Consider the following 23,965-nt stretch of genomic DNA (forward strand, 5'->3'; position numbering starts at 1 on the left):
GAGGATCGTGAGTTCAAAGCCCATCTCAGCAACTTAGTGAGGTCCTAAGCAACTCAGCAAGACCCTGTTTCTAATGAAAATATTAAAAAGAGCTGGGGATGTGGCTCAGTGGTTAAGCTCCCCTAGGTTCAATCCCTGATGCCAGGAAAAAAAAAAAAAGTAGCCATCTGCAAACGAAGTGGTGAGTGCCATGGAGCCAAGAAGGAAGTGACGTGGAGGGCCATGGTGCAAGACGTGGCCTGCCTTGGCTAGCCACATAAAGAAGACACAAACAGCATTCCAGGCAGAAGGAACAGGACCGTCAGTCCTGCAGGTAATAAACCATTTGGCAAGCCCTAGGAGCCCAGGATTAATTAGAAATTGTAGTAGGAGTGTAGTTCAGTGGTTGGGCACATGGTGAGCATGTCCAGGCCTTTGATTCAATAATATATATATATATATATATATATATATATATATATAATCATTATTATAATTTTGGGAGCATGGTGCTCGGAATTGAATCCAGGGCCTGCTTATGCTAGGCAAGCACTCTACCACTCAGCTACACCCCCAGCCCAAGAAAGAATTTTAATAGCTACCTTTATTGAGAGTTTACCACATGCTCCATATGATTCAAACTTTTCATTTTTCCTGTGTCCTATATGGTAAATATTATTATTACTTCCTTTTGACACAAGAGGAAATGAGACACAGAGAGTTTAATAAAGCTGCCAAAGCTGTCTCAGGGATTATGATCAGGAACAGGACTTGAATTAGACCAGCAGACCCCAAAGCCAGTGCTCTTTGCCATGACACAATGCTGTCTCTTCAGGTTACAGAACATACTATAGTCAATCAGTTATCTGATGACACACAAGTGACACTTGTTCTTGCTAATAGGAAAACATATTGGCAATTCATAATCCATGATCTATTACTTCTAATCCATGATCTATTACTTCTAATCCTAATCTATGATTCATAGCCTCAAATTCTATTTATAGCCTCAAATTCTATTTATTATTAAGGAATGGGGCGTAAGGGAATACAGGAAAAATTTCCATCCCAAGAAAAATAAACAGCTCTAATTAATTAACATCTTAATAATCACTCTCAATTTGCAGAATGTATCCATTATTAAATCTTTACCCATAATTTATGACATAGATGTTGATGTGGGACAAGTTATGCCCAGCTTGAAAATAGCTACTGACTTGCTCTCCTGAGGATACCAACAGTAGGGGCTAAGCAGACACAATCAAAATGGATCTTATTATTTGAATAATTCTGATCAGAAAAAGTGAGCAGGCCAACATATCCGAGTGCTGCAAAACAAAACAAAACAAAACAAAAAACCAACCCTCACTTTCCAGGTGGAGTTTTTTAACCTATCATCTCTGATGTTCCCAAGGTCAAAGCCCTAGGGCTTCTGGGCAGTCTCCACCATCCCCTTCACTTACATTCCCATCGTGGTTTGGGCAAGACAGAGGCTTTCCCGCAGCCACAGCGGTGACCGTCTCCAGGATGGAAGACTCCTCTATGTTGCTGCCTGGCGTCCGCTGCAGCACGTCCATCAGGTTTGTGATGAAGAAGTTGTTCTGAAGCGCGGCCACCCCTTTCTCGGGCAGGATGGAGGTCTGGCGGCACACTGGGCAGGAGAGGGTTAAACTGTGGGCGGGAATGTAGTTCTGTAGGCACCTGATGCAGAGGAAGACAGGAGGACAGTCAGCAGGGAGCAGCCCAAAGGATGGATGCACCACTTCCTGCACGTTCCCTCCATGTTCTCAGCAATTATATAGACTGTGCAGAAATGCCTTCCAGAGTGTCCTTAACTAGGGAAATGATATTCCAGAATCCAAGAGCTAACTTGTTCTCACAGTGGTCCTGTCAAGCAAAGGGCTGTGCTCATGGAAAGAAAAGCGTCATTGACTTCTATAGCGTTTTCTAGAGTCTTGGCACACAGGTGTGGTTCAGGGTGAGCCGCCTAGCCTATGCCTCCTAGGGAACTGGGTAGAAATACAGAATCTTGGGCCCTGTCCAGACTACTGGATTCCAATGCGTGATTCACACATTCAAATTTGAGAAGCAATGGTCTACAATAGTTAGCACAGAGCTCCCAAACGTGTGGACGTGGACCCATGTTCAACATTTTTGTTAATGCTGAATTCATTATAGTGACCATAAGCAGATACTAAAACCACATGAGAGGGGAAATGTTTGGGTGAAGCAGAATGGGACACCCAGACTGAGTCAGACCATTTCTTCTCCTTCCTCCCCTTTAACAGGCATCAACTAAATTCATTTAATTAAAGAAATAAATCACTAATAATGACCACCATATTTATTCAAAGTACTTCCAAAGAAAATTCTATTATGATCACCTTAGATAAATGAGGACACACAGGCAGAGAAAGACTAAGGTGATCTGCCCAAGGTTAAGTGCAGAACAGGATTCAGAACCCAGACAATTTGCCACCGTAATCCGAGCTCTAAACAACCAGACTTGGGGCTGGGGGTGTAGCTCAGTGGTAGCACTTGCCTAGCATGTGCAAAGCCTTGGATTCAATCCCCAGTGCTGCAAAAATAAAGCACAAACAACAACAAAGACTAATCAATGTTTTCCTGCTGTTTAGCCAAATGGAATTCAAAAACCACTGAATTGGTCCCAGTCTTCTGGTTTTTCAGAAGGAAAAACTGACATTGAGGAAGGTTGAATGATCTTCTCTGTATCACAGAGATAGCTAGTGCTGAATCAATACCAGAAATGAAACAGCTTTCCCTAAGGTCACAAATGATACCTAAATCCCACAGACGTCTTTCAATCCTATCTTTGGAGACTTCTCAGCAGCATTCACCAAGCCTCACCTGTCCCTCTCCCCTTCTTTTTTGCTATTTATCTTCCTTTGTCTTTCTTACACCATCTGATCCTCCCTCTATCTTCTCTCTCTTTTCTGAGTTAATAAAGTTTGGAGTTACCTGAGGTCCCATCCTCAGAGATGTCTCCTCTGAGTCCCATACCTGTGTGTCAACTGCCTTCTTGACATCTCCTCTTAGATATCTCACAGGTCCTAAAACTCAACAAGTCCCAAACCAAACCATCTCTTCTTCCTATCTCGATAATTGGCACTTCTATCCATTCATCAAAGCAAACCAGAAATCAGGAGTCATTCATAAAACAGTAATTCCCCCCGCTGACCTTCATTCCTGTATCCAACCCATCACAAAAGGCTGTCAGTTCCCAGGTATCTTTCTGACCCCTCCAGTTCTCTTCATCTCTGCTACACCAACCTTTCTTGGACTTCTGCAATGGACTTTCACCTCCATCCTGTCATCTCCCCTTATACTCCCTGACCCTTCTCCATATCACACTCAGAGTAACCTCATCAGAATCTCAAAACTTACCATTTATATCTCCCTGTCCTCCCATCATGGATTCCACTGCCCTGTTATGAAAATAAGAATCCATACTTTGTAGCATGGATGACTTACGTATTTTGTCTCTCCCTCTCATGGGTCTGTGAAAATTCTTGTGACGTGTCTGTGCCTTTCACTATAGCACCTCTGCCCACACCTGAAATCCTTTCCTTTACTCATTCCTCTTTGCTTAATATGTACTCATTCTTGGGGTTTCTGCTTAACAATTCTGCAGGGATGCCTTCCCTGAAAGAGCAATTGCCTCTACACCATGGTTTTCTGTGTAATTATGGTATGTAGCCTTTGTTCCTGTTTTAATGTCACATTAATTGGAGACTAGGGAATTAGGAACTGGCTTCTTCACAGGCCAAGGATGATGTCTGGTGTTGCTCATTCCAAGCCCCGTTGATGGTGCCTTGGAAGATGTGGGGTAAGAGAGCAACTGTGAAGGTGTCACCAAGCAGCGGGTATATGTGTCCAGCATAAGGGGTCCTACGGTTCAGTCTCCCAACAGTGAGCCAAACTGTGAAGTTCCATCTCTACAGAAATAAAATCTTCTCAAGGGAAGGAATTCCCTCCAAAAGGAAATCATTTCAGTGTTCACGATGCTGGAATAATTCTAACGCATGGCATTCCACAGGGACTCGCCATAGCAGGAGCTCACAAATCTCCACCACTTGGTGTCAGGCAGAGAGCAGGGGTGGGTTGGGCCAGACCCAGGCCAGCTCAGATGCCTTGTTCTCACCTGTGAGTGTAAGGAAAGAGGACCCCAAAAACAGATGGGATACCAAACACAGGAATGGAGTCACCCTGAATGACTCTCAATGTGGTGTACAATGAAAGCCACCCTATGCCAACTGCTGCAATCAAGTAATGAAGGTGCCATGTGGACACAGGGACACATGGACAGTTTTCTGGGATTCATGTTTTAGCTACACCCATTAAGTGGTGGGGAAAAAAATCATACTCTATTTAATTACTTTGGAATATAAGTTATGAAGCCTTTAAGCCAAAGTGTAAAATGAGTAAAATAAAAGGCGTTGCTACACTATATATTCCACCACTCAAGCAAACAAAAGTCTATATATACACGTAAACACACACACTCTCACACACACAACCTCAAACAAACAAAAACCCACAACTACAAGTAATAAATCTACCATCTCTCTCTACCAATCACCATCACCAAGGATATGGTTATTCTTTTGCATTTGAGACCTTCCAAAGTAAATCAACAATCAGATAAAAAATGTGTGTTAAGTCGATGATAAATATAGTCATCATACATTTGAAGCCATTGGAAGTATTGATTTCCGTTCCATCATGGGGGTGAAGCATTTTAATTACGTATATTAAATAATAATAAAAATGTATGTAACAAAATGCTAAAAAACATAATTACCATTTTGCTTTTAAGAAAAATATGTAAACTTTACTATGAAAATACTTAAATTGGGCCACAGATAAATTAATTACTTATAAACTTTTTATGTCTAAGTTCTTACAAGGTAAGTTAAACAATAGGGTAAAAGCATATTTTGGTAACTAATACCACACTTCAAAAAAAATCCTCTCAATAGAGACAAATAAGAAAGTGTGTTTTCTTAAGGTAATTTATAATAATTATATATATGCATTTTATGTAGTTTTTTCATTTATCTAAGACATCTCAATGTCCCAAAGTGACATTAATATGTGTTTGAAGTATCTCTGAGGAAAGAATGCTGTTCTGTGAACTAACCCCTTATATGATATGTAGGTTTCTCCCTGATCTGTTACAGATCAGGAAAAAAAAAAAAAAAAATATATATATATATATATATATATATACATATATATTTATTTAAATTTACTTATTTTTTGGCCAATTACTACTGCAGTTTGCAGTTGACAAAAATTATTTCTGAAGAACAAAGAAAAAATTTTAAATGTTTTTATTTTAAACTACCTTTTTAATGTTCTACCTCCTTTGAAAATGAACCAGTCAGTAGTTACCTGGTTGCTTTCTCTGACTTGCATTATTTGAAATACAGTACGTTAGCTCATGATTGGGTTTCTAGATGTCTGTCGGAAGCACAAGTGCTTCATTGTCTCCCTTGGGTGATGGTAGAATTCTGGGAAAGAAGCCTGCGGAAGGTGGTAGGAGGTCAGTCTGTGCAAGTCCCTTCTCCAAGCACAAAGGAGGCTTACCTCTCGCAGAACGTGTGCAGACAGGGGAGAACCTTGGGGTTCTTGTACCGTTCCAGGCATATACTGCAAATCAGAAACTGCTTGTCAATCTGGCGCACCACAGGACTTGGGATGTTTGTGGCTTCACTGGCCATCCTAGACCACTGACATGGGAGGCCGGCTGTCTTTGACCCTGCACGCTGCTGCTGTCAGACAGAAAAACCAAAATGGAAAAATATATAATCATCCATAGTGCAAATCAACCCCTGGCTCTTTTACCCAAGGCATCAAGATATACACAGTTGGAAGTCAGTTAGTGACCTCAAAATGACCACAGCCAGCCCTCATGGCTGTTGTTTGTTTTGTATATGCTTGTTGGGTTTCAAGGCTGAGCGGTGGCCAAGGGAATAAATACTTATAGATAGCTGTCTGTTCATACCTTCAGCCATAACTATATTTGAATACATATTTGCCTTTTCTATTCTTATCTAATTCAATGTCTCCCCAACTATTGTATTTAAAGGGAACAGAATATGCTTATGCAAAATGTGCCACTTTGGTGTAAGGATTATTTTGAACTAAAGGCTGCTGAGAAACAGCAGACACAAAAGGAGCTCTCTGTCTTCCCCCATTTGCCTAAAACTGGCATAAAATTCCTTTGTGAAGAGGAAATGTCCATTTGTGAAGGTGCTCCTCTCCTATGTCAGAAAGGCCAGAAGACTCTTATTTCTGGAGATGGCAAGGTGATGAGCCTGTTTAACCAAACTAAACAAATCTTAAAATGTAGACATCGTATATTTTCCAGTCACCTTTCTGCAATTTACTGCCCTTTGCAGTCCAACCCCGCCTTGCCTTTGTAGACAGCTCTCCACAATTTATCACCCGTTGTTAAAATGGTATATAAACCCCCAATTCTAATGACTTCCTTGGGTTTTCATTTCTTCTCTACGAAGCTTCCGTATGTAAAATCAAAAACATTAATATTTACACAATTTGTATATGTTTTCTATTATTAGTCTTTTACCACTTTAATTTACAGGCCCCAGGCAGATAACCTAAGAGAGCAGAAGAAAAAATTTTCTTCCACTACAAATGATTAATATGCAAGATAGAGAAAAGATGAGCTGTGGCTGGGGCTCAGTGGCAAAGTGCTTGCCTCACATGTGTGAGGCACTGGGTTCAATCCTCAGCACCACATAAAAATAAGTGAAATAAAGGTATTGTGTCATTAAAAGAGAGAGAGAGAGAGAGAGAGAGAGAGAGAGAGAGAGAGAGAGAAAAGATGACATTGCCCCAAGAGCCAAAAATAAACAGGAATTGGGGGGGAAAATGCTAAATGGAGATTATTAGAATTTTGAATTTAAAACTTTATATATGGTTTAGTGTTTTCTTAAGAACTAAAGGTGTATAGATTGAAAATTAAAATGTATCTGCCATGGAGCCAGGGGAAAAAAGCTGGAGTTAGCCCCTGTAGTTTGAAAGAAATATCCATGGGTATTCATGTGGGTGCATTTGAAGGACATGGAGAAGTGAGTGAATTCAGAGGAGGTTTCAATATGTCAGAGATCATACCAGAAAAGAAGAAATTAGGAGAGAACATCGAGAAGAAAGCAGAGAGCCCAAGAGTGCAAAAAGGAGGGGAAGTTATAGTACAAAACACCCATCCATTTACTACTTCAGGTGTTTACCCCAAAGGGGTAAACCAGGGATGAACTAAAATTCACTTCTCAATTTTTCTAAATATTTGATAAGTTGTCCCCAGCCCTATATATAATTCCCAATGGAAATACTCTCTGCCCCTTCCCCTAAAAAGGGATATTTAATATAATTATAGTAGGAAGTGCTATTATTATTCTCACTCTATAGATAAAACAAACCATACATGCATACACACAAGTACACAAAACAGCACAAGCCAGGTATGGTGGCTCACGCCTGTAATCCCAGCAGCTGGGGAGGCTGAGACAAAAGGATCACGAGTTCAAAGCCAGCCTCATCAAAAAGCAAGGTGCTCAGCAACTCAGTGAGACCCAGTCTCTAAATAAAATACAAAATAGGGCTGGAGATGGAGTTCAATCCCTGGTACCCCTCCTCACCAAAATAAAACCCCACATACAACAACATAGGCTCAGTCAAGTTCACCTGAATGTGACATGCAACTAAAGAGAGATGTATGCTTCTAAAACCCGTGGCCTCTTCACTCCTTACACCCCTACCGGCACCACCTTGACCTTGTTTTATGAAGACTGTACAACAGAAGCTTGGTTTATATATGACACTTGAACTTGACCTGTGACCAGCATTTGAAGCTGGGAAATACTGAAAAACCAGCCTCTACCTCAGAGCAAAGCCTGTCCAAGGAAGGGGGCATGACTCTTGTCCTTGGAAAGACCCACAGAGCACTCCTAGGCACATACCCACCCTGCTAAGTTGTTTATCTACAAATGACAGGAGTGTCAGGTGTCCCTGACTCAGTCAGCTAGGTGGTAACCCATAGCAACCCCCTAGCAGCCACCAATCAGCATGAGACAGGGAAAATACTGGGATGCCAGATGACCCCCCAGAAGTTTATGGTGTTGGAAAACTATGTAGTTCAGCATGAACACCCCTCTTGGCTTAAACCAATCAGTTCAAACAAATCCCCCTCTTGTAGTAACCAATCACCTCTACCCAACTTGTTCCCACCAGTGAATGTGCTAATCAATGTTAAGAGTTGTTGGTCTCTGGTGATCTTTTGGGGGTCCCGAATTCGAGCAAAACAATACAACATAATTACAAAGTCCACAATTTGACACTCTTTTCCAGATGTAAATGATAGCTTTCCTTACTCCCTACCAAATCACCAAATTTTGAAAGGTATTTCAACTTTCAGTAAGAAAACTCCATTTGGACATATGTGAATACAGTCATATAGGTGACACACCCATTTCCAAACTCCACACTTTGCAGACAGGTTCATCAAAGAATATGATTAATAAACATAAAGCACCTTGGGAAACACCTGCTATCCAAGAGCGTCGGTTCAGACAGAAGTCTGAAGCTGTTACACAGTTAAGCAGTGTAGGTGTGAATATCTAATTAGCCAGCATCACCAGCCAGGCTTCTCATAGCCTGCCTCCCTAAAGAACTAGAGTAGAGAATGATATTCACTGACTAAATGCAATGGAGCTCATCTCCCAGGAGCTAGAATGTTGGCGCACTGTCTGTTTTTTTTAACCACATCCCTATGACTTCAGAATCGGTAAGGAAAGAATCTGTCTATCTTAAAGATAAGGAAACCAAACCTGAGGGCTTAAATGACTTGCCCAAGGTCATCCAGTAAAATCAGAATCAGAAAGCTCAGATTTCAAGTTTTCTGCCTTATCAGAGAAGTTGATGAAATCTAACCTTAAACAAGTTTAGGGTTGGGAATGTAGCTCTGAGGCCAAATGCTCGCCTATCAAGTGCAAGGCCCTGGGTTCCATCCCCAGCACCACAAAGCAAAAATGTTTCACAAGTGTGGAGAGCATAAAAATGATAGAGTGCTCACCTCAGCAACATTAAAATTTGAATGACATAGAAAAAATTGGCATAGCCCCTGCACAAGGATGGCACAAATATTCATATATTTTAAAAAATGATATTGAGGGATGGGCACGGTGGCATACACCTGGATTCACAGTTACTTAGGAGGCTGGGGTGGGAGGATCCTAAGTTTGAGTCCAGCCTTGGCCATTTAGCAAGATCCTATCTCAAAATAAAAAATAAAAAGGATTGGGTATAGCCTCCTGGTAGAGCATCCCTGGGTTCAATGCCTATTACTAGACAATGACAAGGAGAAAGACAGTCCAGGTGTCACATGCCTATAATCCCACTTACTCAAGAGGCTGAGGCAGGAGGATCGAAATTCAAAGCCAGTCTGAGCAATAGAGAGGTTATAAGCAATTTAGTGAGATGCTGTCTCAAAATTTTAAAAAATAATAAAAAGGACTAGGGATGTGGCTCAGTGGTTGAACACCCCTGGCTTCAATCCCTGGTACAATAAAGGAAAAAAAAAAAAAAGAGGACTGGGGGTTGTGGTTCAGAGGAAGAGCTCTTGCCTAGCATGCTTGAGGCACTGGGTTCGATCCTCACCACCACATAAAAGTAAAATAAAGGTATTGTGTCTACCTATCACTAAAAAATAAATGTTAAAAAAAGAGGAAGAAGATATTGAGGACTGGGATATAGCTCAGTGGTAAGAGTAACATGTATAAAAGTCCTGGGTCCATTCCCCAGCATGAATGAAATAGGAAAGAATGGAAGAAAGATGATATTGAATTTATCAGTTAAAATAATTTTCTTGACTCCTATAGTGAAAGAATTAAAACCAAGAATCAGTAAATGGGATGGAATCAAACTAAGAAGTTTCTTCTCAGCAAAAGAAACAATCTGTGAGGTGAATAGAGAGCCTACAGAATGGGAGCAAATTTTTACCCCTCACACATCAGATAGAGCACTAATCTCTAAGGTATATAAAGAACTCAAAAAGCTAAACACCAAAAAAAAAAATAACCCAATCAACAACTGGGCCAAGGATCTGAACAGACTCTTCTCAGAAGAGGATATACAATCAATCAACAAATATATGAAAAAATGCTCATCATCTCTAGCAATCAGAGAAATGCAAATCAAAACTACTCTAAAATGTCATCTCACTCCAGTCAGAATGGCAGCTATTATGAAGACAAACAACAATAAATGTTGGCAAGAATGTGGGTGGAAAGGTACACTCATACATTGCTGGTGGGACTGCAAATTGGTGCAGCCAATATGGAAAGCAGTATGGAGATTCCTTGGAAATCTGGGAATGGAACCACCATTTGACCCAGCTATTCCTCTCCTCGGACTATACCCAAAGGACTTAAAAACAGCATACTACAGAGACACAGCCACATCAATGTTTATAGCAGCACAATTCACAATAGCTAAACTGTGGAGTCAACCTAGATGCCCTTCAGTGGATGAATGGATGAAAAAAAATGTGGCATATATACACAATGGAATTTTACTCAGCATTAAAAAATAACAAAACCATGACATTTGCAGGTAAATGGATGGCGTTGGAAAAGAATGCTAAGTGAAGTTAGCCAATCCCAAAAAACCAAATGCCAAATGTTTTCTCTGATATAAGGAGGCTGACTCATCATGGGGTAGGGAGGGAGAGCATGGGAGGATTAGATGAATTGTGGATAGGGAAGAGGGGTGGGAGGGAAAGGGAGGGGGCAGGGGATTAGCAAGGATGGTGGAATGTGATGGACATCATTATCCAAAGTACATGTATGAAGACTTTATATACATACTTTATATACAAACAGATATGAAAAATTGTAGTATATATGTGTATTAAGAATTGTAATGATAAAAAAACCAAAGTACATGTATAAAGGCATGAATTGGCGTGAATTCCTTTTAAAATGTCCTGTTTGTTCACAATTGTAGCAATGTTTTTGGCCTGGCATCTAAAGCCTGTTGTACTGCAGCTGCCAAGACTTGCCCTTGTTCATTAATGTCTCTACATAATTTAATATATGTGTTTAAGTTTATGTTTCCATGGTCTAATGGCCTCCTTGCACCAATGATTTGCTTGCTCATAAGCCAGTTTTATTAATGGCATTGCTTGTTCTGTATCCCCAAAAACTCTGGTAGCTGTTTAATTAAGCCTATCTACAAATTCAGCGTAAGGTTCATTGGCTCCTTGTATTACCTTAGATAATTGACCTTGTAAATCTCCATGTCCTTGTAAAGTCTTCCATGCCCTAACTGCATCTGCAGCAATTTGTGAGTATATAGCAGGATCATATCTGATTTGTTGCTGCTGATCCTCATAAGGTCCCTTTCCTAACAACATATCTAGATTTCTATGAGGATAACCGGTTGCTGCATTTTGCCTAGCCGTCTCCGTGCAAAATTCCTCATTGGCAACCTTCCATAACAGGTATTGTCCTCCATTTAGCACAGCTTTACATATACTAGTCCCATCTGCTGGCGTCATGTTCAAGTTGGTAATGGATTCGACCAAGCTTACAGTGAAGGGTGCTTGAGGACCATAGGTTGTTACAGCCTCTTTTAGCTGCTTCACTGTTTTGAAATCTAAAACATGGTGAGTTCACTGTCCTCCTGCCGCCTCAAATACAGGGCATGCTAATCTTTGAGGTTCTGTCTCAGGATCCCATCTATCAACTACGGGGGTTGAGGGCCACTCAGCATATGTTGTCTCCATAGGTGGAGCTGTTGGTTGGACACTTATGCCCTCTGGTAATAGAAAGTTGTTAGTAGCAACTTCCCGTTGTAACTTCTCTCCAGATAGCCCCTCCTTCTCTAAACTTTTTTCCCCTAACTCGAGAGACTTCCTCTTTTCCTTGATTTAAAATGTCTTCTCCTAGACTAAGCAAACAAGATTATACCAATGTCCATAATGGTAATGTGCCAACTGGCAGAGTTCCTGGGCTTTCCTTTTGTATCTTTTTTAAATCTTCACCATGATGGTTCCATTGTGATATATTTAACAACCCCTCTTTAATGAACCATGGGCTACACCTTTGTATCGTCTTAACGTATGCCCTAACTGTTCTTGATTTTACTGAGATGCCTCCTTCCTCTAGCACTTTACTTAACGCCCTTTCGGTTTGGTTCTTATTAATTTTTAATTCCATATTTCCGTGATGAAGATACCCCTCACTAAGATAATGCAAAACAAAACCGAGACAAAATGAAACAAAAATGCAACAAAAATTCATTATATCAGCCTTTCTATCCTCCTGAAATGTCCATCGTCCTTTCTCCCTATCTGTTCCTCAGACGCAAACAGTTTTTCCTCAGATGTGAGCGGTTTTTCTTCTGTCCCACCCATCTCCAGGGACTGGCAACTTAAAACAAAAGCAAAACAAAACGAAAGAAGAATCTTTAAATGGTTACCCATCCTCTCGCACTGCCCTCAGGAGCGAGCAGTTTACCTTATCACTTACCCTCAGGCGTTCCCTGCAGGGCCACCAAATGCCAGCACAAAATAACCGAGCCTAGCCGCCAAGCGGCACTTGTAGGTTCAAAACAGGAACTCCTTTATTGCTCGCCAAACTATGGACGCTACCCACATGGCCCTTCCAGGAACCACCAACCGGAAATCCCTCCTCTGGAACTTCCCCAACCAATGCGAACTCCCCAGGAATCCCCGGGAGAACTCCAAAGTAGCGGGGGCGCCTGAGGCGGACAGCAGGGGTCTATATACAACTGAATATGCAGCTTAATTTAACCATTATCATCTCAATGGCTCGCTGGCAAAATGCTAAGCGTCATTCCAACTGTGGCCCTCAACATACTATATATACAAAGATGAAAAATTGTGCTCTATATGTGTAATAAGAATTGTAATGCATTCTACTGCTGTCATGTATTTAAAAAAAATAAAATCAATAAAAGATTTAAAAAATAAGAATTTTCTTTACAATAGCTTTTGAAAGTTTTTCATATTACCCTTTGAAATAATCAGAGCCACAATAGGTATGGACAAAAGCAAACACATCAAATTGGTATTTATTCTTTTTCTGAACCTTAGAATTTTAGACTCAGGGCAAAGATAAACATTTGTTGTAATCAAATGACATATGTTGACTAAATGGAATTTCTTAAGCCAACATTTTTATGCTTTAAAGTTGAAAAATTTGTTTTCGCTTTCTAATTTAATAATAAGTAGTGTCGTGGATGACACAAGTCTTTGTTAGTATTGCTCATTTACCAAGCAACTGAATTACGTTTACTCATTAACACTAATTTAAAATCATGACAATATCACAAATCTGTCACAAGTGACCTGTTGAAGGCATCTGGATTTTTAGAACTCCCAGGATCAACACGAAATTTCCAATCCCTAAAGATCCCCAAAACATTGCCAAGATAACACTCCTTCCCTGAACATAATGGCAGTACTCACAATAGGGACATGTTTGACTGCTCCTAAAGGGACACTGTGCTCAGAGTAACTATGCCAGTGAGCACTGTGGGAGCCTGCCATCCCTCCGAACATTCCATGAGGGATATGCAAAAATACAAAAGAGCCTTTCATCAGAGTGTCTGGGCACTACCAGTTTCTGGTCCCCTTTTCCTCTCTGGAGGTGTCTAGAGAACTTCTCCAGCCTCCTCACCAGCAGAAATCAGTGCACGATAATAAAGATGATCAGAAGACAGACAGACCTACTCTTCAGCTGGAGATTAGCAAAACTAATTTCTAGAGGGATGCCCGTGACAACGTGCCTGGAACCTTGTACCTGATGGAGCACCCCTGCTTTTGGATGCTGGAGCTAACATCCATCAAGATGACAAAAGGTCAACAGAAAGGACAGGGTAGAGAAGCGAAGGTAGGGAAGCCATTTTTAAGTGACATAGTCAACATTAGATTGATAACGACATTAACCAGTTCTCGTAGCCTCCATGCGGCAGACTGGCTGGGAGGTGGGAGCAGCAGCAGTGAGCTTATGAAGGTGCTCACTCCCCGCTCCAGGCTCTGTTCGGTGTCACCTGCTCCATGTGACCATCCGTTCCTGTGTGGAAGGGCAGCTCATCCCCAGGCCCTTGTACCTTATCTGTGCCCCAGTCTCCCAAAATCATATTGAAGCCCTAGTTCCCAACGTGATGGTAGGTGAAGACTGAGCCTTTGGAAATTAGGTCCCCATGACGGGATTAGTGCCTTCTAAGACACAAGAGATCACGCTTTCTCTTCCACATGAGGATACAAGAAGGCCATCTGTCAAAACCCAGAAGAGAGCCCTCATCAGAACCTCACCATGTTGGCACCTGATCTCAGAATTCCCAGCCTCCAGAACTGTAGGAAATAAATTCATGTTGTCTAAGGCACCTAGTCTATGGTGTTTGGTTAGAGCAAGAAATCTAATTAAGACACCTTCTAGCTGGGGCTGTGTGGCTCAGTGTAGAACACTTATCCAGCATGCACAAGCCGAAAAACAACCAACCAAAAAACTCCTAATACTGTATGTAATCTATTTATTTTACATACTGTCTTTCTACCCCCTGCACTGCCATCCCACCCAGCCAGTGTTAGGTTGACTGAGGGCAGAGATTTTTGTCTGACTACTCATCCCAGTAGTCTCAACATATAGAACTATGTAAGCCTAGTACTTAAGAGCCACTTATTATTTTTTAAATGAATTGAACTAACAGAGCATGACATGGAAACATACTTAAGCACAGTAGAAGAAAAGAACATTTGCGGACTTATGTGACAAAAAGCATAGCGATTGTGAACGTTGTCATTTGTCATTAGACATCACCTGCTCCCTGTGAAGGACAATCTAAGGCTTAGCAATATAAGCTTTCATCTAGAGAGTAATTTAAAAAAAGATTTTTTTAAGTTGTAGATGAACATAATACATTTATTTATTTATTTATTTAATGTGGTACTGAGGATTCAGGGTCACTCTACCACTGAGCTACATCCCCAGCTCACTTCCCCCCGTGTTTCGAGACAGGGTCTAGCTAAGTTGCTGAGGCTAGCTTTGAACTTGCGATCCTCCTGCCTCAGCCTCCCCGTCACTGAGATTATAGGCATTGGCCATGAGCCCTGGTTAGAGGGTAAATAGTAGTGACATATTTTAACATGATCACATATGCAGAAAAATAAATAAACACATATTGAGTACACATATGCACGGTCATAAAAAGTCTGAGAAGATGGCACACACGTTCCTTTTTAGTGGGGGCTTTGCTAACTAAACGCAGCCTGTGGTGGGGAAATAATGCAGCAATCCCACAACTAAATCCTTGTGCAGAAAAACCCTGCCCCAGCATTTCTTTCCTCACATCATCTCTGGTGTTTTTCCTGGCTTACTTTCACAACTTGGTGGAAATTACCACCAAATGGAAAAGAATTTGATAGGAGATGAAAAAAGAGAAAAATGCCTGTGTCTGCAATTCTAAGATTTAGACCACGTTTCTCATCCCCAAAACAAAACTGTTTGGATCAGAAAGAATCCAGACTCTTCGTTGCTGACACCAGCATGAGGAAGAACAAAGAAAGATAGAAGAGAAAAGCGAGAAGGGAATGGAGTTGACCAAACTAACTTGTCAGGCTGGTCTAGGGAACATGGCTGGGGAACAGAAGCCAAGAGTCCTCTGAAAAATGAAATTCTAACATGTGATTTGTGGGTGAGTAGAAGTATATTTGATTGCATGTACTCTATCCACACACACACACACACACACACACACACACACATTCAGTTTTAGATGAACACGATTGATTGATTGATTCATTTTTATGTAGTGCTGAGGATCAAACCCAGGGCTTCACATCTGCGAGGCAAGCGCTCTACCACTGAGCTACAGCCCCAACCTATCTTTTTTTTTTTTTGGCAGCTTAGGCATTGAACTCAGAGGCACTTTACCACAGAGATATGTCCCTAAGTGTTTTTTTCATTTTGAGACAGAGTCTTGCTACATTGCCCAGGCTGGCCTTGAACTTGGGATCCTCCTGCCTCAGCTTCCTTGAGGAGCTGGGATTGCAGGTGTGTACCTCAGCACCTGGCTTCAATCCCATTCCTACAGTCTAGTTTTATGACGCTTCTCTTTCTTGCCCCTTTGGGTAAATTTATTTATTACTACGCTTACATTTTTGTTCTTGGGCCAGTGACAAGGGTGTGGGCAGGCAAAAATCATGCACCATCTCTGGAGATAAAAAATCTTTTGGTACATTTATAAAAAGGAAATCTTGAACCATTAAGATTATTTATAACTCATATATTACCCTCTACCTGCCAGAGCAGGTGACACCTAGCGTGCAAGGCACAGGTGAAAGCATGCTTAGAGAAACAGGTATTTGTAGTTATTTTAAGTGATGAGCCTTCTAGCATTCACCTGTAATTGAATTTGCACTGTTACCGAGGAACGACTAGAAGAAAGAAAAGAGGACAATATTAAGTGAAATTAAAACAGGGTGACCCACTTCCAGTTAAATCAAGCCTCTATCCCAGATGGGCCATTTTATAAATTAGAAGGCTGGATGCATTCTCTTTCCTGATAGTGTGTGTAGTGTGTGTGTATGTGTGTGTGTGTGTGTGTGTGCTTGTGTGTAGGGGGCGGGGCATCAATTAAAGAGCTGTCTACTTTAACTTGTCTCCAGGCAAGGATGTACCCAATTTCCCAAGTCACTCCCTTTAATTTCCAGGGTCCAATGTATGATGTGCTGCCTTTTTCTATATCACGGTTGATTTTTGAGCTGAACTCTAACTTCTCTCCATAATACCTACACCTGTGTCCCCGATGTCTCTCTTCAGTGTAGCTAGGTCATCGTTGGCCATTGCCTTCTTTATAGAAAGCCTCACCTTTGGCTTCAGGTCTTAAGCTTTGATTTGGGTTTTCCAACTTTCAGAGGCTGCTTCGGTGTGATGGAGTGTTAAGTGGTTGGGCTGATTGACCCTTTCGGTACCCTGGGACAATCAAGATGAGTGGGGTCTCTTCTCCCTCCATCAATCATCCTGTCAAGTCTCTCTCCCCTTGCTTTCCTTGTGGGTGACACAAAGAGGCTGAGCATTCTTGGACCGCAAGAAAGGCAGCGGACAGCCAGGGTGCTCAGTGGTGGGGACAGACTCTGGGGATGGGGAGAGGCTGACAAGAAGTGGGCAGAGAAATTTATTTATCATCAGAACTTCAAGAGACACAAGCCTAAGTGGCAGTAAACCCCTTTTGGCCACTGGAGTATAGGAAGTACATTATTTAATTCTGTTGTTGGCTACAATGTTTCCTTCAATTAATAGATTTTCAAGAAAAATAATAAACAGCACTTAGTGGAAAAATGGAGGCTATTGAGACTAAGAAGGCAGAGAGGGTCAAGGAGCAGGGATGTGAGATTAGTAGACAAAAAGCAGCAACCCCTGGTTTTTCAATGATGCTATTTGACTACTTAACTCATTTTTTTTTCTCACTTTCTAGTCTTAATCTAAAACTCCAAATTCAGGAAGAAACCTAATTGGTTAAATTCAGACAATCTGCACAATAGAAATATTAAAAAAAAAAACCCTCATTTGACAGCAAATTGTACTGTGACACTGAAACACTTGTATAAGCAATAGAGACACAAATGGCAACAGAGAATTGAAAAAAGAAAGCTGTTACAGTTGTGTGCAAATTGTCATTTTGTCACAATGTGGAAGTCATTTGCTCACATTTTTTGAGGGAAAAAAAAGAAAAACTACGAAGGGGCTGGGGGAGTGTAGCTCGGTGGTACTGTGCTTGCCTAGCATGCACAAGGTCCTGGGTTCCAACCCCACTGGGAGGAAAAAACCCCAAGATATAAATAATTTGGCAGTAAATGCTTTCAAGTTTGAAAGTATTTCTCTTCTGTATATCCCAATAATACCTACAAATATTTGGTTAAAGTGTTAGTTTTATCAGAGAGAATGAAAAGGGGTATGAGAGAATCTTCAAAATTAAACTTTGGTAAATTTTAAAAATTGCTACATATTTGGGATTTTTCTTATTTTTTTTTTCCTTGTGCAGAAACCTGGGAATAAACAGGATTTTTCCTATTTAATGAAGATAAAAAAAAGAAGGTCAAAAGCTTAGAGAAATTAAAGCCTAAAGTTATCCGGATGAAGACCATTTTCATTTCTTAGTAAAGACAAAGAATGAGTGTTTTGACTTTCACAAATCACAAAGTCTACTAATCTTTTGTTATCCTCTAAATCTTAACAATTAAGTCATCTCAGGATTGGAACATTAACTATGGTGAAAATGTGTAGATTTTATTCCCCCTTTTTAGACAAACGTGTGGGTTAAATATGCTGCATTCACATATTCTGAAAGCACATTCTATCTGAGAATTTTTTACATTCAGCCGAGTTTTAACCTTTGCAATGCAAATCACTTGGGTCTTTCTAGGAGAAATTGGAAAGAAATGCTTAGTGGTTCAGGAAGGGCTACCAACTGAGATCTTGGCATAAGAAAGCGGCTTTCTCCTACCACAGTGCACATGAAACTTCTCATTGTGTGCTTGCTGGGGAGGGGCCTGCATTATTTAACATCACAGTGGATTAGGAACAGTGCCAATAAAGCATCTGCCCCCCAAATTAATGAAAGCCCCCCAAAATTCACCCTAGGCAAAATGAATCCTAATACTATTTGAGAAATCAGTTTAAAGATCTGAGCAAACAAATGGCTCTTCTTACATACTGTAGGTTTTTAAGAAACCTCCGATTTATTCACAAGGAATAAAACTGCTGTAATATGATCCAAGCTGAAGAAACGAACTGATAATTTTTTAAATACCTCATCCTGAGTCTATATGTTCTTGAAAGCTAGGACATTGAAATGATCTTTTCTTCAGACAAAAATATTTTCTCTTTTGATTCTGAATGCATTGATTAACATTCAATTTTTAGCTTTCAATAGCCTTTCTGCGTGCTCTTCTATCTCCTACAAGAAGAACTAAAGACAGGGTGGGGCATTCTTGTAGAAAAAGCTCTGATACAAAAATATTACCCACAGTTTAAGGAAGTGAAACCTAAGGGCCAAACCAAAGATTTTTTTTTTTTTCCCCTGCTCAGTGTATTGCTACCATTGAGCTCCACCCAGATTTGATTGTACTTCCAAGGCAGGAAAAAAAAAATTATCTGAAAGAAAGAAATCATCTGCTGTGTATTTTTGTTTGCTGGTTCTCAATGGCATTCAGAATTCAGAGGGTCGAGTCGTGCATTTTGAATGAATGGGTTTCCAATGGTAACTGGGAGCCATGGAACTCAACCCCAGGGTTCTCTTAACAGAGGGCAGGGTGGGGGAGGGTGCATCCCACGTTCTCCTCCACCCTGGGGTATAGAGGAAGGAATCCTGCAAATTAAATATTTCATCTCAACAGAAAGATACAGGGATTTTTTTTCTTTTTTTTACTTAAAACAAACCAAGACAACATTCAAATAAAGACCAGGAAAAAAAAAATAAAGATAAAACCTAAAACCTAGCAAATTCACATAGAACTTGATGGAAAAAAAAAAAAAATCTTGCATAACTTTGCCCCCACAACTGGTTAATTTGATGCCTTTGTTTAAGCAAGCAGTGGGTCTCTAAAGAGTTATGGAGCATGCAGCACCACTATCAGAAAGGGGTGGGGGTGAGGAGGCCAGATACAAGAGAGAGCAGGAGAAATCAGTTATCAACCTGGCACAGCACGAAGCAGCCCGGACCTCTGAACCTACCCATTTCTGCAGACAGACTAATCAGGCAAAGAAGAATTAAATCCTCCCGAGTCTGTCGCTGGAGCTCCGCGGCAATCCAAAAGAACAAAGCCCATTTCTGCTACCATCTCAAGTCTGGAAGCACCATGCAAAGAGACTGGTTAAAATTCCCTACCATGCAGTGCAGCCATCATCAGAAGCCCAGCATATCTTCTGCTCTAGGGAGGGATGTGCCAGCTCAGGAACAGGACAGAGGAGGAGGAAAATGGAGGAAACGAGAGGAGGCTCAGCCAAGTCGGCAGGACTGTTTCTGGGTCATTAACAAGTGGGAGACCCCCTTCGGCACTCAGACCAATCAATCTTTATCTTATAGGACATCTTTTCTCTCGGCGTCCGTGGAAAGGACTGCAGCAAGCCCGGCAAGGGATTGTGGGATAGGGATGCAGCAGCGAGCTGCGCCGAGATTCGCGGGCGGCTCGCTGCGCCTCTGAGTCAGCAGTCAGCTGCTCGCGCGCCGGCACGGCCGCCGGGCTCCATCCCCCGAGTGGGGCTGCGGGATGCACGCGGGGAGGAGAGGCGACCGCGCACGTCGCCTGCGCAACGCAGCCAGGATTGGTACCCGAGCGTGACAGATCAGAGAGAAGATGTGCTGCCACGCAGGGAGAAGAGATTCGAGGGGGAAAAAACCAAGTATAGGGAAGTTCAGATTTAGAGGAGTGTTTGGGGTGCGTGTGAGAGCACCCGCTAACCTTGGTTGGTCAAAAAAAAGGGGTGGGGGGAGAAGAAAGAAAGAAGAAGAAAAAGAACCCATTGCCTTAGATGTTTCAAGTAGCTTTTAAAAAGCAAAAAAAAAAAAAAAAAAAAAAAAAGGTCCAGTTTCACAAACCTTTGCCAACCTCCCCATTGCAAAAAACAGTTTTCTGCTTTTTGTAGTTCTACTCATTCAGAGAAAAGGCTTATGGTGCATTCATCTGATTGAGGAGACAGCAGACCCTCTTTTCTGATGATGAAGTTTTCTGTTGAAGGTTAAGAAACTTGACAAACTACATATTCGCATAACCTAATTTCTTACCAACTTCTTAAATTTACTTAAAAAATATTAACAGTAGGACTGGGGTTGTGGCTCAGTGGTAGAGCACATGTGAGCACCACATAAATATAAACAAACAAAATAAAGATGTTGTGTTCATGTATAACTAAAAAAAATATTAATAGTATGAAAGTGGTCAACAAATAGGTATATAAAATGATTAGGAGAGCTGAGGATGTAGCTCAGTGGTAGGGCACTTGCCTGGCATGCAGGCATGGGTTCAATCCCCTAAAACAGGAAAAGTGATAGAGCCTCATATTACAAATAATACTTTAGAATAAAAAAAAAAAACCTTACATATGGGAATGGAATTCACAATCACTCTTTTTTTCAACTCCTTTTTCAAAACAGAACACTGTATCCTTTTCAGTTATCAAAGTGATCACTAATCATTTTTATTTCAATAAGACTACATATTTGATCTGCATGTTTGATTACATTAATATTTATTACATTGCTTCCATTAATATTTATTATATTCTTTCTGTAGTCAAGCATTGCATTGAGCCCTCACAGGGGCCTTGGCTTCGGAGAGCAGTTACCAGTGGTGGTAGCAGAGGACCAGGAGATCACAGAGAACCCAGGGAAGTCAACAGACCCTGGAAACGCATGGACACGTGAATTTTGGCACACAGTCTTCCAAAGCACAGGTGACCATCTGCTACAGAGTTTCATGTGTTTAAATAGCTTCTTTGAGATATAAATCACATACTATGTGATTCTCCTGTATAAAATATACAGTTCAGTGGCTTCTAGTGCATTCACAGAAGTGGGCAACTATTACCACTGTTAACTTTAGAACATTTTCATCACCTCAAAATAGAACAACAACAACGATGTTATACCCTCTAGTTGTCAGGCCCAACTTCCCTTCCCACCTCCCGTAGGCCTAAATACTCACCAATCTACTTTCTGTCTATATATTTCTACTTTCTATGGGACTCTGCCATACAAGTAAATATATATTTGTCACATAAATGAAATCATCTGTGTGATCTTATGTGTCTGGCTCTGTCTTTCAAAGTTTGTCCATGTTGTAGCATCTATTACTATTTCATTCCTTTTCATGGCCATTGTCCCCTGTGTGCATACAGCACACCCTATTTATCCATTCTCATTATTTGATGGACATTTGGGTTTGTCCACTTTTTGGCTATTATGAATAAGGCTGCTGTAAACATTTGTGTGTGAGATTCTGTGTGGACCTATGCCCTGCTTCAGAAGCCTATAGTTTAATGAGGATCAATTCCTGAAACTCCAGGCAGGCTGTCCCACCCCACAGTGTCCTCTTCCTAGAACAAGTCCTCACAAAGGTATCTGGCCTGCTGTGGAGGGAGTCCTCACCTCTTTTCACTCTGCTACTGAGCCCATCCCAAATCCAAATGCATTAAATGCTGGCCCCTCCCCCAGCACATCCTTTCTTCCTTCTCTCCCTCCTTCTCTGTCTCCATGCAACCCAGATTCTTAAGGTTATGTATATGGATTGGGTCTCTGTTCGCAGAAGATGGAGAAGTGGGAGAGATCCTGGTCTTGCAGCTGAGCTTAGAGTCAGAGAAGGTGCACTTATTCAATCATTCATTCAAATGAACACTTACTGAAAATGGAGTAGGTTTCAGGTATTGATTAGGCACTGAGGACACAGAGAAGAATTTAATGAATTCTGAGCCTTTGGCAAGGTCACAGTCCAGTTTGGAAGATGGATTAATAAACAGGCCATTGTAATGTGGAGTGGCAAGTGCTTGACAGCGAGAGGAACTGTGTGCTCTGGGTGCCCACAGGAGGGATATGATTTGCAAGAGCATTTCAGGCACAGAGCACAGCACAAGTAAAGACTTGGAGGTGCATGCCTGTAATCCCAGAGACTCGGGAGGCTGAGGCAGGGAGATCGCAAGGTCAAAGCCAGCCTCAGCAACTTAGCAAGGCCCTAGGCAACTCAATGAGACCCTGTCTCTAAATAAAATACAAAAAAGGGCTGGGGATGTGGCTCCGTGGTTAAGCACCCCTGGGTTCAATCCCCAGTACCAAATAATAATAATAATAATAACAGTAAAAGAGTAGTAGCTAAGTATGACTGGAATCTGGGTAAGGGTATGACAAATGGGGGTCATATTTCTTTTCAATCTTTTGCTTGGAATTAGAAACACCTCTTCCTTGGAAATAGCATTACATAGGATAGTGGGGTTCCAAATACCTTCACCGCTATGGTTTAATTACTATATGGGTAAAATGGGGTTTGAGGGCCAGGCTGGAACCTAACAAATACACATAACATTGCTGATTATAGAAAAATGCAGCCTTATTTTTAGTTCATGCTACGGCAGTGAGCACAAGTGCTTAGAAGTTGGGGCTTGGGTTGCCACAGGATGTATTAGCACTCCACGGTATCTTCACCTTGGCACTCCCTAGTGACGGGTAGAGGTGATAGTGGCCTTTGATCTTTTTCTTTCTGGGTTAGAGTTTGCCTGGATTGAGATTTCCAGCAACCAGATGTGGGGCCTCAAGGGCAGAGAGGTGGGGCTGAGTATGTCAAGTCAGTGGTAGAGCATGTGCTTAGCATTCACAAAGCCATGAGTTTGATCAGCAACACACACACACACACACACACACACACACACACACACCAGAAAAGAGCCCAAGATCCTGGGGATTAAGGTTGCTGCACACCTTACTGACTCCTTGGAGAGATCTTTCCCCTTGTCACTGTTTCTGTCCAGTTGAAGGGACATTAGCATTAACTGTCATCAGCCAGTTTGACTGTGGTGTGCATTTGAATCTCTGATGTGCATTTGTGACTAATAGGGTTGGGCGGGATCCTGAGAGATAGTGATCCAGAATTTATTGACCCTGTATTATGTGCCAGACTCCATCCAAACACTTTGTATATGGTCTATCAAGGAAATTCCTTCTAGGAAGTAATCTTCAGATGGCATACAGGGCATTTATAATCTGCCTTCCTAATTTTTCTGCTCCTTCTGTCTTACCTAGTCATATTCTAGTTCCAATTCCTCCATGAATCTTCTCAGCAGTGTCCCTCAACCATGGGATGCCCCATGAAGTGGTCAGGTATGCATTTTGAACTGTCACATTGGGTGTGGGTATGGGTGTACTACTG

General features: G+C 41.4%; 1 protein-coding gene and 1 non-coding gene across 4 annotated transcripts in view; one reads left to right on the top strand and one right to left on the bottom strand.

Moving 5' to 3' along the window:
* Trim2 (tripartite motif containing 2) overlaps positions 1-23,965 on the bottom strand; it is a 108,493-nt gene that overhangs the window by 48,926 nt on the left and 35,602 nt on the right. For 2 of the 3 annotated variants that reach the window (XM_071614599.1, XM_071614600.1), the window contains exons 2-3: positions 5,590-5,774; positions 1,443-1,680 (exon numbers count right to left, since the gene is read on the bottom strand). In XM_071614599.1, the coding sequence (XP_071470700.1) occupies positions 1,443-1,680; positions 5,590-5,774 (423 nt within the window). The remainder of the gene's footprint in view (positions 1-1,442; positions 1,681-5,589; positions 5,775-23,965) is intronic. The other variant, XM_027926729.2, reaches the window with a different exon arrangement.
* LOC114085623 (U6 spliceosomal RNA) lies at positions 9,086-9,191 on the top strand. Its single transcript, XR_003581512.1, has one exon. It is a non-coding gene; the product is annotated as a U6 spliceosomal RNA (small nuclear RNA).

This window comes from Marmota flaviventris, chromosome 7, assembly GCF_047511675.1.
Source record: "Marmota flaviventris isolate mMarFla1 chromosome 7, mMarFla1.hap1, whole genome shotgun sequence".
Classification (NCBI taxonomy): Eukaryota; Metazoa; Chordata; class Mammalia; order Rodentia; family Sciuridae; genus Marmota; species Marmota flaviventris.